The following is a 16,919-nucleotide window of genomic DNA, read 5'->3' on the forward strand; positions in this document are numbered from 1 at the left end:
GTGAATAGCTCTCTGATAGACGATGACAAACTGCATGTGTGTATCACACGATACATACGCCGCTTGAGGGATATTTAACTCATGTATACATGCATGCAGTCGTGCAAACATACACAGGTGCACGCAAACACAGATGCACACAACCACAACTATATTTTCACAATTTATTTGAGTGAGCAAAAATGAAGTGATCAGAGAAAGAACACACTTGACTCACTAATACTGACTCTTCTTGTGATGAACAGAGTTATAAATGCAGTGTTCTCTTAAGTACACACAAGGGCACTATAATTTGCGAAACAGAATTAATTTTGCTTCGACTTTGTGGGATGGCTGCAGTGATGCTCAATTATCAATTAATATCAAACTGAGCATTAACCATCTCGGAAAGAAACAAGTGGGTGTGAAGTACGCAAAATGACTGGGCTCTGGGCAGTCGGAGAGCTCAATTGCGTAAGCGCACGTGTGGGCAGACTGGATCAAGGGAAGGTGTACTGTGGCTTCGAAGTTTCTTACAGCAGGAGTGCTTACACAGGCACAGGACATTGGTTTGAGAAAAAACCCCAGCGTTTTTGACCCTAGTAATGTTAAAGAAAAGGCACCCGCAAGACAACCCAACTATATATACTGTTCAAAAAAAGAAACGCATAGTTGCTACTTGCCAAATTTGTTTTATTTTTCGAAAAAATTAACAGAAAATCCAATATTTAGATTATTTGTTTGAAATTTGGTATGGACACAGTTGAATGCACACACAGTTCATTTGCATCTTCAAATCAATCAGTCAATCAATACGATTGGGTGCCGAGTGTAGCGGAATGTGGGGAAGAAAGATTTAGAAAAGTAGAAGTACTTTCAAACTCCCACACTTGAGTTTTATTGCTAAAAAAACTCAACAACAAACGCAATTCTTTATAGGTGGATTCTACGAAGTATAAATTTCAATTTATTTTCCGATGGATGAATGGTGTATCAAAAAAGAAAAGATTCGAAAAGTTAGGAAAGTTAGTTCATCGCGCACGATTCATATCACACGAGTTCGAGAGACACAGAACAAGCACGTCTGTTTTTTTCCTTGGTGTTACTTAAATTAGTTGTGAAGAACTGGTTCGCCTGACGGTCTGAAGATGACGAAAAGGTCTATCCCAGTTGAAACCATGCTTGCTCGTGACTCGTTGGTTTTCCCCATCCAGTTCATGTTCTTTGAAGTGTTCGGTAAATATACTCTGCATCGACGTCCTTGGACATCTTCACCCAGAACCCGGAACCCGGAACCCGGAACGTCTGCAATTAACAAACCTTGGTTCAGCTCTATAATTGGTTCATACAATCATAGAACTTACTGAGTGGTTTGTTCTGCGGCTGGTCTGGTCCTTCTCCCATCGCAGTGACCAGCTAAACAAAATAAAACAACTGAGCCCAAAGTGCTCTAATCCAAACGTTCAAGTTGCCGCCACATCACGGCTTCCACTTGCACAACAACTACATAACACGATACATGCATCATATTACGATATTACAGAACAACAAGAAAATATTTGCGGTAACGACTTGACCGTTGCGAAATCTCCCGGCTGGCCATTTGGTTACCAGCTGAGTTGACTGCGCAGGCGAAAATCGGAAAGGCTTTGGCAAGCTTGACTTGAATGATCTACTCACCCTTCGACGTAAGTTATTCTGCTATTAATGTGACACGCGTCGCATGCTGTTTCTTGACCAGCGAATTAAGACGTTCGTCTGCCTGCCCGTGCGCCTGTCCTCGTGTCTCAACACAGAATGCCAGATCGCCGTTCACCTGCCTCCTGATAATTGGCTGCGCTATACGTGACGCGATAGACTTTTTACACGTCACTAAAGAAGACTCTCACGCGCCGTCTCTTTCTGGTCTCGGTACCTTCATGCGCCGTCTCCTTCCGGTCTCGGTTAAATCGGATAAATATTATTGACTAAACATGACTAAACACTGCAAACCACTGCAATACACAAACTTATTTTCTGAATCGCGTTCCGCGACAAAGGCCCCCCCTTCTGAAGCGAAAACTAGTTTTAGCTCTTTCTCAGACAATAAGTTTTATTTCATTTAACCCTGAAAATACTCCACCTCCTTTCCACTTGCTATCCTATTTATCTCTGGAAGCTCACCACCTCTCAGTTTACTACTACTCCTCTATTGATAATTGGCTCTGCTCAAAAAGTCAGCTCCGACATTGTCTTTGCCTGGAATCACTTTGAGGGTGAAAGAGTGTTGCTGGAGCTGCAAAGCCCATCTCATAAGCCTGCCGTTTTCAGTTTTTGACTTCTGCAAGTACTGGAGTGGTTGGTGATCAGTTTCAATCACGAACTGCTCGGCGTACAAATACTGCTCGAATCTTTTCACTCCCCAAACCACCCCGAGACACTCCTTTTCTATGGTCGAGTAGTTTCTTTCGGCGCTGTTCAGTTTTTTGCTTGCGTAAGCCACCGGGTGCAAGTTGCCACCTTGCTCTTGCAGTAGAACTGCTCCTAACGCTTCGTTGGATGCGTCTGTACGTAACACGTACTGTTTGCTATTGTCCGGCAGTATCAGAATGGGTTTGCTGGTCAGACACTGTTTCAGAGTCGTGAAAGCAGTTTCACACTCTTTGGTCCAGACTATCTTCTCTGGCTGATCTTTCTTTGTGAGGTCTGTGAGGGGCGCACTCACGCGAGCAAAGTCAGGCACAAACTTCCGGTAATACCCCGCTAGGCCCAAGAAAGAACGCACCTCTTTCTTTGTACGAGGTTTTTCCGCCCTTCTGATTTTCTCGGTTTTGTCATCGTCTGGGCTTATTTTCCCATGACCGATCCGGTGACCGAGGTAGTCAAGTTCGCGGAATCCTAGGTGACACTTGGAGGGTTTGGCGGTGAGGCCGACCTCCTCAAGCCTCGCCAACACTGCGTTCAAAGCCTCCAGATGTTGTTCCCAGGTTTTGGTTGCTATCAGGATGTCATCCATGAAGAATTCTACGTCCTCCCTGCCTAACGGATCGAGCAGTTTTCTGACACACCTAGTGAATATGGCACTGGCCGTTTTCAGTCCAAATGGCATTTTTGTCCACTGGTACTGGCCCCCTGGAGTAGAGAAGCTGGTTTTGGCTCTGTCTTTTTCTTTAACGCCCACTTGCCAGTAACCCTTACTCAAATCCAATTTTGAGAAGTACTCTGCCTGCTGCAGACGAGCAAAGATTTGCTCAGCATCCGGAATTGGCTCAGAATCGAACTCGGTGACCTTGTTCAATTTTCTGTAGTCTATACAGAATCTCACTGTACCGTCACGCTTTTGCGTCAGTACCACCGGACTGCTATATGGAGACACGCTAGGTTCGATAACCCCCATCTTTTCCATAGTTTGCACTTCCTTCTTGATTGTTTCCCTCTGTGAGTGAGGAATTGGGTACTGTTTTACACGCACCGGCTCAGAGGTAGACAGTTTGATTTCGCATTCTTCTAGCTGGCATGAGCCTGGCATATCACTCAGAGCTTTCTGGTGACTGCGACACAAGTTACGCAAATCTTTCTGCTTTTCCACAGATAATTCGGCGTTAATGACCACATCATCCCACTTTTCTTTTGGAGCGAGAGGTATGAGTGGTATCTTGTCGGTGTTCAGCCCACCGTCTTCGCTATCACTCATCTCGTGCATCACAATTGCTACTTCTTCTTCTGCGGGTTCCGCCGATCTCGCGACCGCTCCGTCGGGAACATCCGACGCGGTTCTTTCCACGTACAACTTCAGCAAGTTGGCGTGGTACACCTTGACCTTGTTTCCCATTTGTACTCTATAGTTGCAAGATCCCACTCTATCAACTATCTTGTAAGGTCCTTTCCAAGTCAGCTGAAGCTTGTTGTGCTTCACTGGTAACAAAATCAAAACTTTGTCACCCTTTGCCAGGTGCCTTTGGCGTGTGTTTTTATCGTACGCCCGTGCGTGTCTGAGCGAGGCTTTGCTCAGGTTTTCCCTGGCTAAAGTGCACGTTTGTTCTATTTTGTTCGAGAGATCGACAATGTGACCTATTGTCGTCCTCAACTCTTCACTGGACTCGTCATCAGTCCAAATCTGCCTGAGTACCTGCATGGGTCCTCGGACCTCTCTCCCGTACAAGAGTTCGAACGGAGAGAACATCAGGCTTTCTTGGGGCACCTCGCGGTATGCAAACAGTAGAGCGGGAATAAATTTATCCCACTCCTTGGGCTGCTCTTGGCACATACGCTTCATCATTGACTTGAGAGTAGAGTTCAGTTTCTCTGTTAACCCATTGGTTTGAGCATGAAACGGACTGGTGCGCAATCCTTTCACCCCTAGCAACCTGTTGACTTCAGTCATGTATCCACCTACAAACTGTCCCCCCTGATCAGTCAACACTTCTTTGGGTAGTCCGAAACGCGTCCACATCTCAAACAGAGCATCCGCGACCGTCTCTGAGCTGATGTCTTTCAGCGGAACGGCCTCCGCGTACCTAGTCGCGTGATCGATCATGGTAAGGATGTACCGATGCCCCCGCGCCGAAGCAGGTAGGATGGGGCCGATGATATCAACACCAACGCGTTCGAAAGGGGTGTTCATCAGCGGGACTTTCTGGAGGGGTACCTTCCTAGTTGCTCCCTTAGGAGTACTTCTTTGGCAGGCATCACATGATGCACAGTAGCGTCTCACATCTCCGCAGATGCCTGGCCAGAAAAAGTCTCGCCAGATTCTGTCTCTGGTTTTCCTAGCGCCTAAGTGACCTGACATGGGTGAATCATGCGCCAAACCCATCACTTCGTCCCTAAACTTTTTAGGCACCACCACCTGCTTGTATTCTGTATCTTTGGACGAGTAGACCCTGTACAGAATATCCTTCTTCCATACGTAACGAGTCCCTGTTTTGATCTTCTGGTCTGCGACCGCGCGAGCCTTGACCAAGTCAGGGTCGTTTCGTTGCTCAGCTTTCAGATCATCAGGTTTGATCTGCCCTATCAGAGTTTCCTTGGGAATAACCTTCACTGGCTTTTCCTTGCTTTTTGCTTCTTGCTGTCGAGTGACTACGGGAGCACAAGTCTCCGCTCTTGCTCGGAACAAAGGCACCCCTGTCTCGACATTTTGACTATCGGTCCTCACGTTACCGATCAACACCGGATGCACCGGCCTATCCATCACCAACACCTTGGTAATGCCACTGAAAAATGGAGTTCGCATCTCCACTTCAGCTATCGGGAGCTCTCTAGTCACACGGGAATCGGCTAACACTACTCTCTTTGCTTCGCCCGTGTACTTCTCTCTCGGAACTATCTCGCTGTCCACAATGATAGCGGAAGCTCCCGTATCCCTTATCGCTCTCACCGTCTTGCCTTCGACGGTAGCTTCACACTGCGGCTCAAACACGAGGTTACAGCATTTCTCACATACTGTGGGTGGTTCCTGAACGTCCACCGCTGCCAATGTGATCGTTGATGCAGAGCTAGGCTTATTGTTGGGTTTGCTCTTAGGACACTGACGCGCCAGGTGAGGTCCGCCACATAGAAAACAACCGCTGGGACCCGACCTCTGTCCCTCCGATGCGTTGCCGAACCTGAAGTTATCTGTTCTCACGTTCGCGGGGGGTTTGGATCCACCGTTGGGTTGGTTATGCACTGTTTTGGGTGGATTAGGGATCGCCCGGCGATGTTCCGATTCGCGCGACTCCTCGTACACGCGCGCGTGTTTGAGCGCCTCATCGACATTGATTGGGTTACGCTCCCGCACGAACCGAGCTTGTTCAAAGGGTAGCCATTCTAGAAACCTTTCCATGATGATCAGACTTTTTGGGTCATGTGCTTTACCCTCTCTCTTTGCTAGCTCCACCCACCTGTCAAAATACAGTTGAATCCTCGTCAACCCTTCCTTTGCGCTTTCCCCAGCCTCTTTCTTGGCGCCCCTAAACTTTTTCCGGTACGCCTCTGATGTCAGCTGGAACTTTTCCAGAATAGCGGCCTTTACCGTGTTGTAGACCTTTGCCTCTTCATCTGACAATCTGGCATATGCCTCGCGTGCTTTGCCTTTGAGTTGGCAGCCTAGTCGCGCTCCCCAATCATCATCATCCCATTTCGAGATTTTTGCTACCCTTTCGAACTGACGAAAGTATGCCTCGAGATCATCTTTATCATCCAGATATGGTAGCTTCAATTTGATTGATTTCTCATGCCCGGGACCAGCATCGTTGCCTAACTCGCGAGCGTTCTGGTTGCGGTTGCCTTCAGCTTGATTCTGCAACTCGATACGACGCAGTTCGAAGTCTCGCTCCTCGCGCCTCCTTCTATCTTCTCTCTCTGCTGCGATCCTACGCTCTTCAGCCTGGAGAGCTTCTCTCCGTCTCCTCTCCTCCAGCTCCTCGAGCCGGCGTTTTTCGATATACTCTGCTAAGGGTTTACCTGATAAGCCTAGTACGTTGCCGTCACGCTGGTATGCCACTAGAGGCGAGTCCACCTCTGCTACCTGACGTGGGCGGGGCATGTTTACTCTACTCTAGAATAAATGTCACTAAGGTTTACCTGTAGGAGAAAAAAGATCACTAGATACCTCGCTTCAGTCAATCTTAATTCGTCCCAGACGATACAAGGTTTGACTGTTGTAGCCGTAGACTAGCCTCGACACTCTGTTAGACAATACCCTACTTCTAACGAAAGTGACCTTGACTCCAAGCCAAGCTGCTAACTACTGCTACTTATGTTGATTGTGACCCCGACCCTGTCGTAGATTACCAATACAACAATTCAGCTGCACTAATTCACACTGATTAGTTACAACTGCCACGGATTATAGACTTTACTTTGAACCTTTGAACAAAGAAGCTAAACACCGTCCTCGATTTAAATTAGTCCTAACACCACCTCACTCCGGTTATGTTGACTCAATTTAAATCTCTTCTCTACTAGGTTAGTCGTAGTCTCAACTACTCCGAATTGGTACGACCTAACTTAGTTCACTGATCTAACTTCTACTCAAGTTAGATCCAGTTACCTGTTGAACCTCGTTCAACCTAAAAGAGCTTGGGTTCAGTTCGACTAGTACTTTACCGTTATCTTCAAATGATGTAGGGTGAAAGAAATATAATTTAGAGTGCTGCTGTTGCCGTCCAATCCTCGCCCGAGCAGTCGCCGCTTTCTTGTGTTAGCTTACTAATCTACTCAAGATTAACTAACATACATGTATAGCTTCTCTAGTCTACTCAAGACTAACTATCATGCATAAGAAACAGACGTGCTGTGCTGCGATGGGGATAAGGATAGACAACCTCCGCGCACCTACAAAAATTTGCGTTGTTGGCCACACAGAAAAAAAATAAGATCTAGCTCATAAAATCGTATCCCGGACACGAGCCCCCACTGTAGCGGAATGTGGGGAAGAAAGATTTAGAAAAGTAGAAGTACTTTCAAACTCCCACACTTGAGTTTTATTGCTAAAAAAACTCAACAACAAACGCAATTCTTTATAGGTGGATTCTACGAAGTATAAATTTCAATTTATTTTCCGATGGATGAATGGTGTATCAAAAAAGAAAAGATTCGAAAAGTTAGGAAAGTTAGTTCATCGCGCACGATTCATATCACACGAGTTCGAGAGACACAGAACAAGCACGTCTGTTTTTTTCCTTGGTGTTACTTAAATTAGTTGTGAAGAACTGGTTCGCCTGACGGTCTGAAGATGACGAAAAGGTCTATCCCAGTTGAAACCATGCTTGCTCGTGACTCGTTGGTTTTCCCCATCCAGTTCATGTTCTTTGAAGTGTTCGGTAAATATACTCTGCATCGACGTCCTTGGACATCTTCACCCAGAACCCGGAACCCGGAACCCGGAACGTCTGCAATTAACAAACCTTGGTTCAGCTCTATAATTGGTTCATACAATCATAGAACTTACTGAGTGGTTTGTTCTGCGGCTGGTCTGGTCCTTCTCCCATCGCAGTGACCAGCTAAACAAAATAAAACAACTGAGCCCAAAGTGCTCTAATCCAAACGTTCAAGTTGCCGCCACATCACGGCTTCCACTTGCACAACAACTACATAACACGATACATGCATCATATTACGATATTACAGAACAACAAGAAAATATTTGCGGTAACGACTTGACCGTTGCGAAATCTCCCGGCTGGCCATTTGGTTACCAGCTGAGTTGACTGCGCAGGCGAAAATCGGAAAGGCTTTGGCAAGCTTGACTTGAATGATCTACTCACCCTTCGACGTAAGTTATTCTGCTATTAATGTGACACGCGTCGCATGCTGTTTCTTGACCAGCGAATTAAGACGTTCGTCTGCCTGCCCGTGCGCCTGTCCTCGTGTCTCAACACAGAATGCCAGATCGCCGTTCACCTGCCTCCTGATAATTGGCTGCGCTATACGTGACGCGATAGACTTTTTACACGTCACTAAAGAAGACTCTCACGCGCCGTCTCTTTCTGGTCTCGGTACCTTCATGCGCCGTCTCCTTCCGGTCTCGGTTAAATCGGATAAATATTATTGACTAAACATGACTAAACACTGCAAACCACTGCAATACACAAACTTATTTTCTGAATCGCGTTCCGCGACACCGAGGCTGTCAAGTCAGTAGGGGGTGTGACTGCCTTGAGCAGCAACAACTGCCCGGCACCTTCTGGGCATGGACTGGATCAGATGCCGGATATCTTGCTGTGGGATGGTGTCCCACTCCTCCTGAAGTGCCTGCAATAGATCGCGGTGATTTGCCGGCGCTTCTTCTCGCCTGCGCACACGTCTGTCCAATTCATCCCAGAGGTGTTCTATCGGGTTCATGTCTGGCGACATGGATGGCCAGGGAAGCACCTGGACATGGTGGTCGGTGAGGAACTGGGTGGTGAGTCGTGCTGTGTGCGGACGAGCGTTGTCCTGCTGGAATATGGCATCCTGGTCAGCCAGAAGAGGAAGAGCGTGTGGGCGCAGAATTTCCTCCACGTATCGCTGGGCAGTTATGCGCCCTTGGACGTGCACCAGGGTGCTCCTTCCAGCGGTATTGATCGCCCCCCACACCATGACGCCTCCACCACCATGAACGGGTGCCTCATCCACACAGTTGGGCGCGTAACGTTCGTTTACTCTCCGGTAGACCCTCCTCCGACCATCATGTCGCTGGAGCAGGAAGTAGGACTCGTCGCTGAACCACACGTGTCTCCAGTGATTCCGGACGGTCCAGCGAAGGTGCTGGTTGCCCCACTGCACTCGGTTCTGGCGATGGCGGCGGGTGAGGACAGCTCCTCTGTGAGGTCTGCGAGCTCTCAAACCAGCTTCATGCAGGCGGTTCCGCACGGTCTGGTCCGATAATCGGTGTGGCCCGGGGAGAGCCTGGACAGAAGATGAGGCCGACAGGAAACGATTCCGGAGGTGGCGGAGCCGTATAAAGCGGTCGTGAGCAGCAGTTGTCGCCCTTGGTCTTCCCGCTCGTGGCAAGTCAGCAACGGAGCCAGTGGCTTGAAACCTGACCCACAGTCTACTGATGGTGCTCTGGGACACGTGGAAGTGCCTGGCGATTGCACTTTGACTTTGGCCTGCTTGTAAACGACCCAATGCAATTTGGCGGTCTTCTCTGCTCAATCGGGTCATCTTTCGTCGCTGAATTGTCGTCTGATTTCTTTGTGGCGAACAATCCGCTTTTATGGGTTTTGGAAGACATGGTGAGAGCTCAATATTCGCCGAGTTTCACGAGATTACACTGAAGCATGACGAGTGGTCATGCCAAATGAGCAATTTTGACATTGTAGCCACTGATAACGCATGCGTCACGTGCAGAGCTCACTTGTGGCAATGGACGAAAGGTCGACGACCAGATAAACATTTTCTGCAGTTTGGTGGATATCCTTGTAGCCATATAACTAAATTAACCAAATATTACAAGCTATGCGTTTCTTTTTTTGAACAGTATATATGGTATGTTACGTTTTTTTGTTGCCAGAAATATACCGGAAAGATCGAACATTTCTCTCTTCCGGCATTCATGTGCCGAGTTCAATATATCGGGTGCCTTTGCCTTTGATGTCTCTGTACAGAAAGTTGCTGGCAAAGAAGTGTATGTGCCCAATTATGTGCAAATGTATTTGACACAGTCATGTTACGAAGAGGCATGGTGGAGTGTTAGGTCCATTACCTTTCCTGTGCCATATAAATGACCTACCGGAGGAAGGGAAGTCAACAGTACGACTCTCGCTGACGACTGTCTCTTGTATCGTGAGATTCATACCTTCCAAGACCACATAATGCTCTCCAAAATGACCTTAAGAAGCTGGAGGATGTACTGGGCATCACGATGGGGCATACGCTTTAACGCCGACAAGTGCTACATCCTCTCCACCAGTGACAAGTCTCAGTTCTTCCACGCACTAAACAACACCATACTGAAACAAGTCCCACAAAGTCCCTACTTAGACATCCTCCTGTCCTCAGACTTGACTCGAATGGAGCAACCACATTGCAAAGCTGAAGCTCTCATGCAGGCCGCCTCCTTCGTTCAGGACTCCGCAGACCCTTGCTACCAAGTTGTCTTCCTCTCGGACGCCCTTTCAGTCCTTCAGGCCCTAGAGAACGACAAACTCCCACAGCTGGCCAAAGCATTACAGATGGTCAGACAAACCAGAAGAGTTGTCCTCCAGTGGATACCAGCACACTGTGGGATACCAGGAAATGAAAGGGCAGATGAGCTGGCAAAAGAAGGAGCCGTGGAAGACCAACCTGAAAACAGTGTCAGCTTTAGTGAGCAGAAGACAATCATCAAGGCATTGATGAGGCCAAGGACAAACAGAGATGACTACCACACAATGTCCAGAGAGCAGCAAGTCAACCTCATCAGGCTGCGTACTGGCCACAACAGGCTCAATGCTCACATGAACCGAAAGTTCAAGCTGGCGCCATCACCAACCTGTGCCTGCGGTCAAGAGGACCAAACAGCGGAACACATCTTACAGCGATGTCCCTTACTAGATGAGGAACGAAAAGAAGTGTGGCCGTCACCAACTCCCTTGCAGACCAAACTATACGGCAGTCGGCAGGAGTTGGAGAAAACGACAACATTTATCACCAGTGCTGGACTGATTGTGTAACCTCTGCGAACGCCAAGAAGAAGAAGAAGCAAACATTGCCAAACGAGCAAGCTCAACTCTTGGACTTTCTACGTCGCAACCTGCAGAACTTCCCACAGGAAAGCCGCCGCCTTGCCTACATCAGCGTCGTCAGATCCAATATGGAGTACGGAGCAGTCGTGTGGGACCCCTACCTCAAACAAAACACAGAGCAGTTAGAGCGCATCCAACGTCAGACAGCTCGCTTCACTGATATCAAAGGACTAGGCTACAAGTCCAGAGATATAGGGAGAATGCTGAACACTCTGGGACTATCACTACTGAAACAGCGCAGACAACAACGTTAACAGCGCCTCATCCTTTTGTATAAGATCGCAGAAGGAGAAGTCCCTGCACTCCCACCACAACACTTCCTCACCCCGATCAACCCAGAGAAACGTCGAGTCAGAAAAGCCTCACGCTACAGAGATTACAACACAGAAAAACCCATAGATAGCCAGATAGTAAACAATAACCGAGAGTTTAAGATCCCAGATTCCAAAACAAAACAGTTCAGAAACTCCTACTTTGTCAAAACGGTGCGAGAGTGGAACAATCTCGATGACACCAAAACACACCTGAGAACAGCCAAAGCCTTCTCCACGGCGATTGGCAAATCAGGGGTGTTTTGAACTTCACCCATAGTATCCGTTTTTTAACCCTATTTTAAAGTAGATGTTAGGTTTTATTGATAGGGAACGCTGCGCATTCCCACAGTTGCGACGATGGCCAACATTGGCCCCTGTAACTTATCGAATCCAGATCCAGATCCAGATCCAGGGCCTCACTGACAACATTTTCAGACTCAAAGGGCATGGGATACTACTTTTTGTTTACAACAACGTCATCACTGAGAGACAATGTGTGTTCCTGCAAATCCACCAAGCTTGGAACATCATTCAGCATGTTAGAATGCTTCTGAAACAAACCTTGTTTTTTTTCCCAGGAGGTAAAAATGAAGTTGTCACTACATTCTGAACGCACTCTGTCTACACTGTAGAAACAAACCGGACTCCAACCTTTTCCACGTTCTCGTACTAAAGAGCACAATCTGGTAGTCGTCTTCAGAAGGAAGAAAACATATCACACCGCTCACCATCATCGAAGAAGTGGTTGAGCGAGTCGAGTCTTTTATAGTCCTTGGCACTACCATCACAAGCAGCCTCAGCTGGGAAACCAACACAGTGTCCAGTAATTGTCAAAATAGCACACCAACGCCTGTACAAGAGACGGTAGAGTACTCTGCAGTCCCTGTCGGTACTTTCTCGGGGAACCGAGGACATCTGGTGTTTGGTCACCTGTCCTTAAACAGTTCCACCGGGCTGTGAACGAAAGTGTGCTCACCTGTGTGTGTGTGTGTGTGTGTGTGTGTGTGTGTGTGTGTGTGTGTACCCATGTTTCCACAGGTTTGGTTGCCTAAATCACCATAAGGCAACTATCCACACGTGGATGGCAACCTAAACTCTGGATGGCAACCTAATTGTGTGGATGCTCGCTTCATTTAACACCGTTAAATTGACTTTTTTGACGGAAAGAATGTCATAACAATGTTCAAAATGACATTCTTTCCGTCCTCTATAGGCGACGAAATAGGTCAAATTTTGTGCATTTTTTAGTGCAAAATTCTTCGATGCCGGAGCGAGTACTGCACCCAGTGCTGTTGTAGTGCAAGTGCACTAGAAAGGCACTACACCCAGTGCCGCCTCTTAGGTAACCATCCACACTTTAGGTGCGTGTGTGCTCACTTTCTCCTTGACAGTCTGGTACAGCAGAACATTGTGAAGTCAGCCTGTGAATACAGCAGGTGGATTGATAGGCTGGGATCTCCCTTCCTTGGATTCCTTGATTAGGCTGAGAACATTTTACAGGATCCCATACACCCTGCGAGCTGTTTGTTTCAGCCTTTGCCATCAGGCAGGCGGTTCCGTGCAATCAAAGCCACGACCTGTAGATTTGGACAGAGTATTTACCCACTACTACTATTACTAGTCAAGACGATGTTCTCACGCCCCTGATCTGTTTTGATTTAACGATTCTGGTACCTGACACAACCCAACTTGGTTTGGATTTTTTTTTTATTGATTAAAAAAAAACCCTGTACCCTTGTAATAAGCTGACTGGCTTGAACGCCTTTAGGTCGACTGAAGTTGGTTGTGCTTTCTTACGAATCTAGCAGTCACATAAACTTGGTATTTGCTTGAGGGGGGAGGGGTAGGGGGAGGAAGGGGGGGGGGGGGCGTGATTTTTTTTGTACACCCTTGAATTTGGAAATTACTGTGACTTAACCATACAATTAAGAGCACTGTAATCAGTTAATTTTGAACGCTTACTTGGCGCAATTAGGGCAGTTCTTCTGCGTGTCAACAGGTTTCGGTAACCCTTTTTCATCCCGCTGTCCGTCAAGCTGTATAGAATGGGGTTGAGGCAGCTGTTGCTGTAGCCCAACATGAGCGTGAACATGGCGGGGGTCCGGGTGATGGTGTGAGGGGCGAAGACGGACAGGAACATGGTGATGCAGTAGGGCATCCAACACAGGACGAAAGCCACGATGACCACCATCAAGGTCTTGGCCAACTGCACGTCACCAGGGTCGTGCTTCCATCTCAGCCTCTTACCCAGCCTGTAAATGGTCTTCCTCGTTATCTTGAAGGCTTTAGGCCTGATGGGCACCTCTGTTGGCCCGTCACCGCTGTGCAGGGCAAGGAGGCAGCTTTCCGACGTCCCGGCTTTAGCGTCGAGGGGCTTCTTTTCACTGGCTACTGCTTGGACGTGGCAGTTGTGCCTGGCAAGCTTCATCCCCTCCCCACTGTCGGTGTGAGCGTTGAGCGCGTGCTGGCTGAGAGACAGCGGTATTAGCCCCACGTTGGCCTTGTTTCCCGGCGTCAGCTCTGTGGAGGGGGCTGGTAGAGCAGCTTCCTTATCGGAGTTCACACAAGGTGTGTCTGATACGGTTGTTTGTAGACCTTCATTACCACCGGACTGTAACATCGTGGATTTATTCAGATCAACCGGCGAGCCACTTACATCTGTCCCGAATCTTTCCATGCCACCCAAAGAGTAAGCATGACATTGCCCATGTGCGACCGCGCCTGACTCGGTCGCGGGATTTGCAAAATGCATACATAGTAATGGTAGTTCTTCCTGAACAGCTGATCCTACATAAGCTGTATGCCCTTCGTGTACGCCTGCTTTTGTGGACGGTCCTGTAGATATTGCCTGCTTTTCTAGCATACATACTCTGCCTGCGGTTCCTTCCTGCTCTGAGGACACTCTAACCTTGGATTGTGTTGGCGTTTCATTCTTCTGTTGAGAAGTTGATGCTGCCACAGAGGTGACTTGTTTTGGTGACGTGGGCACATGCCGACCTGCTGACGGAGCACTATTCTGTGCTGGTCCTATCGGGACGATCGCTTCCTTGGTCATGGCCGGCGTGCGGGAAAGAGCAGTATTTGTAACCGATGATCCTGTCTGCTGCATGTCCAAAGCTGATGATGTCGGCTCTGAGTACTTGCTTGACGATAAACTTGCCCCCTTTGTCTTGTCATCGCCTTCCTTCACTTGAACCCTAAAAGGGCCGTGCCCCTTTTGTTTTGTGACACCTTTCTTCTCCTGGTTCTGTTTCAAGCGCTGGCGAACTTTCTTGAAGGACTTGAAGATAGGGACGTAGCAGAGGATCATCATGCCGAAGGGACCCCCGAAGCAGACGATGACCATGAAGAAGGAGTAAGACACGGAGGTGGTCCACTTACAGAAGCAGAAGGACTGTCTGGGCAGGTAGTCGTACTCAGCCCAACCTACCAGTGGTGGTGTTGCGAGCATTGCTGACAAACACCAAACACCTGCAAGCGAGAGATAAGGGGGCTGACATTGTTGCATAGTCATGTTATACTTTCGCCATATTTGGTAACGAACATAGTCTTCTAAAGCTGCGAAAAGTTCTTCGTGGAAACTGAACAGTTCTTGAAAAATGCAAACTCAAAAGGTGGGGAAAACTCTGAAATTTGAAAACTTTCAATGGGTCTAGTCGATCTAAATTCTCACACTTTCAAAAATATCTTTCAATAGAATTCCTTCTTCAACAAGTTATCGGGAAGACAGCTGTACCTCGTGGATTCCACACTACCACACTCATAAATCTGTTCTTTAGTGTCTTGGTAAGGGACAATCGACCCAAAAACTTTCGAATCGAGAGAGACCGCGTGTAATAGTTTTCAAGTGAAAATTAAAATCGTCAGTTCTGGCTCAGTTCCTGACGGATTACTATAGCCGAAACTGAAAATTAAACATTAGTAGAAAGTTAGTAATTTTCACTGATAATTGAAATGTTCACGTGAAAATTGTAATGACGTGGTTTTGGCGCTGGTAAGCCGTCATATATACACTCTTCAAAAAAAAGTTAAGGATCGGTTGAAAAAACGGATCTAATTAATAATTATAAACAAGAAATTCCTCCGAGGTAGGAAAAACACCCCCGTCCTTACCATTCTCACTGCCACCAACTGAGAAGGTTATTTCCCTTTGACCATTAATATGTCCCTCTATAAGTCCTTGTAGAATCTTAATCCACCAATAACTCCCTAACCGTGTGTTTGACTGGTCCCAATTTTTGTAAGGACCGTCTCAGGAATGTATAGAACCTGTTCACCAAGTTTGGTGACGATCGGTCCGTTCATTCTTGAGATCTATATGCGAACACAAACACACAAACAAACAAACACATCGACCGAATCCTATACACACCCCTATACCGGGGGTGTAAAAACTTCGCGGCATGTGTCGGAAGCATCGCGTCCATCCCTTGGTCTTTTGTGAAGGGAGATGGAGAGACTCTTCTCAGCTTAGCCTGGTCGTTTCAGGTTCGACTAATCAGCTTCACACTTTAACAAAACGGTTATAGACTCAGAAAACAAATTATTGCACCCATTTATGCAACCCAACTAAAACATTCATTCCCGTGTCATTTCATTCAAACTTTCTTTAACATGAAAAGCTTTCAACTTGGCAACTTTGACGTACTAGGAGATGGTCAAACCAATTATCTATCCAGAACAGGTTGCTTTGTTTAGCTATCTTGCGTATTTCATATATATATGTATTGCCGTTCCTCCTGATGCAGGCAATCTATCGTATGGGCGGTCGAAAACGGGAGGTTTTGTAACAATTTGGAGGGGTATCATGACAAAAAGCATAGTATTTCGGCAAACACACGGTGGATTGCTTCGAAACTTTCAGGATTCTATGCCTACTTACCATACGTAGATCAAGTAAAATCGTGTAGCGTTATAGATACGTTTTCAGATGTTATGCAATATTCCGGAAAATGGGTCAAAATTCAGCTAAGATTTGTGGATTTATACTTTTTTTTTAAACCATCATGACCTGACATGCATACAGAAAAATAAGTGATATACATGTTGCCAAAGTTTAATTCCAGCGTGACCAATACTGACAATTTGCTAATCCTGTAAACACTTTTGAAAAGTGTGTGTGTGTGTGTGAAGATTGCTAGCTGTGCTACGGCGATGTCCAGTCATGCATGATCGCAGATTGTTTTGAGAGTCACTCAGCAATAACTGCTGTCTCTAGAAACCAGCCTGCTCGTTCGATTTTTTCCTCATGTATTTACATGATTAGAACATTTCTGCCAGTGGTTATACTCAAATACAATTTTGGCAGATTTTGTATTACTCGTTTTTCTCCATGCATGCGAAGTCATGATTTATTTTTATTTTTATGTTAGTCAGCACACATGTGACGGGTTTAAAACTTTTTCCGGAATATTGCATAAAATTGTGTTAATACCTGTAATGAGCCAAAATG

At 46.9% G+C, this 16,919-nt stretch overlaps 2 protein-coding genes and 1 long non-coding RNA gene across 3 annotated transcripts; all 3 read right to left on the minus strand.

Moving 5' to 3' along the window:
- Window positions 1-919: 919 nt before the first annotated feature.
- On the minus strand, window positions 920-2,840 carry LOC138983529 (uncharacterized). The gene is made up of 2 exons (XR_011461181.1): window positions 1,660-2,840; window positions 920-1,284 (listed from the first exon to the last, which is right to left on the minus strand). It is a non-coding gene; the product is annotated as an uncharacterized lncRNA (long non-coding RNA).
- A 57-nt stretch (window positions 2,841-2,897) lies between these two features.
- LOC138946171 (uncharacterized) lies at window positions 2,898-8,561 on the minus strand. Its single transcript, XM_070317683.1, has 3 exons — window positions 8,211-8,561; window positions 3,084-7,835; window positions 2,898-2,955 (listed from the first exon to the last, which is right to left on the minus strand). The coding sequence occupies exons 2-3, from the start codon at window positions 6,485-6,487 to the stop codon at window positions 2,898-2,900; spliced, it is 3,462 nt and encodes a 1,153-aa protein (XP_070173784.1). The 5' UTR covers window positions 6,488-7,835; window positions 8,211-8,561.
- A 3,602-nt stretch (window positions 8,562-12,163) lies between these two features.
- On the minus strand, window positions 12,164-14,918 carry LOC138946173 (histamine H1 receptor-like). Its single transcript, XM_070317684.1, has 3 exons — window positions 14,337-14,918; window positions 13,430-14,015; window positions 12,164-12,267 (listed from the first exon to the last, which is right to left on the minus strand). Exons 1-3 carry the CDS (start codon window positions 14,916-14,918, stop codon window positions 12,164-12,166), a joined length of 1,272 nt encoding a protein of 423 aa, XP_070173785.1.
- Between the last annotated feature and the right edge of the window lie 2,001 nt (window positions 14,919-16,919).

The sequence above is a fragment of the Littorina saxatilis genome, linkage group LG13, assembly GCF_037325665.1.
Source record: "Littorina saxatilis isolate snail1 linkage group LG13, US_GU_Lsax_2.0, whole genome shotgun sequence".
In the NCBI taxonomy this organism is placed as follows: Eukaryota; Metazoa; Mollusca; class Gastropoda; order Littorinimorpha; family Littorinidae; genus Littorina; species Littorina saxatilis.

Bases quoted from the DNA above. Each gene is read 5' to 3' on its own strand.
- LOC138946171 (XM_070317683.1), bottom strand. From the start codon at position 6,487: ATGCCCCGCCCACGTCAGGTAGCAGAGGTGGACTCGCCTCTAGTGGCA. The intron at 2,956-3,083 runs GTACCAGTGGAC...ACATCCTGATAG, and splicing joins TTCTCTACTCCAGGGGGCCA to CAACCAAAACCTGGGAACAA.
- LOC138946173 (XM_070317684.1), bottom strand. From the start codon at position 14,918: ATGCTCGCAACACCACCACTGGTAGGTTGGGCTGAGTACGACTACCTG. The intron at 14,016-14,336 runs GTATGTATGCTA...AACTCCGATAAG, and splicing joins AGGAAGGAACCGCAGGCAGA to GAAGCTGCTCTACCAGCCCC. The intron at 12,268-13,429 runs GTAAGCGTTCAA...TTGGTTTCCCAG, and splicing joins AACTGCCCTAATTGCGCCAA to CTGAGGCTGCTTGTGATGGT.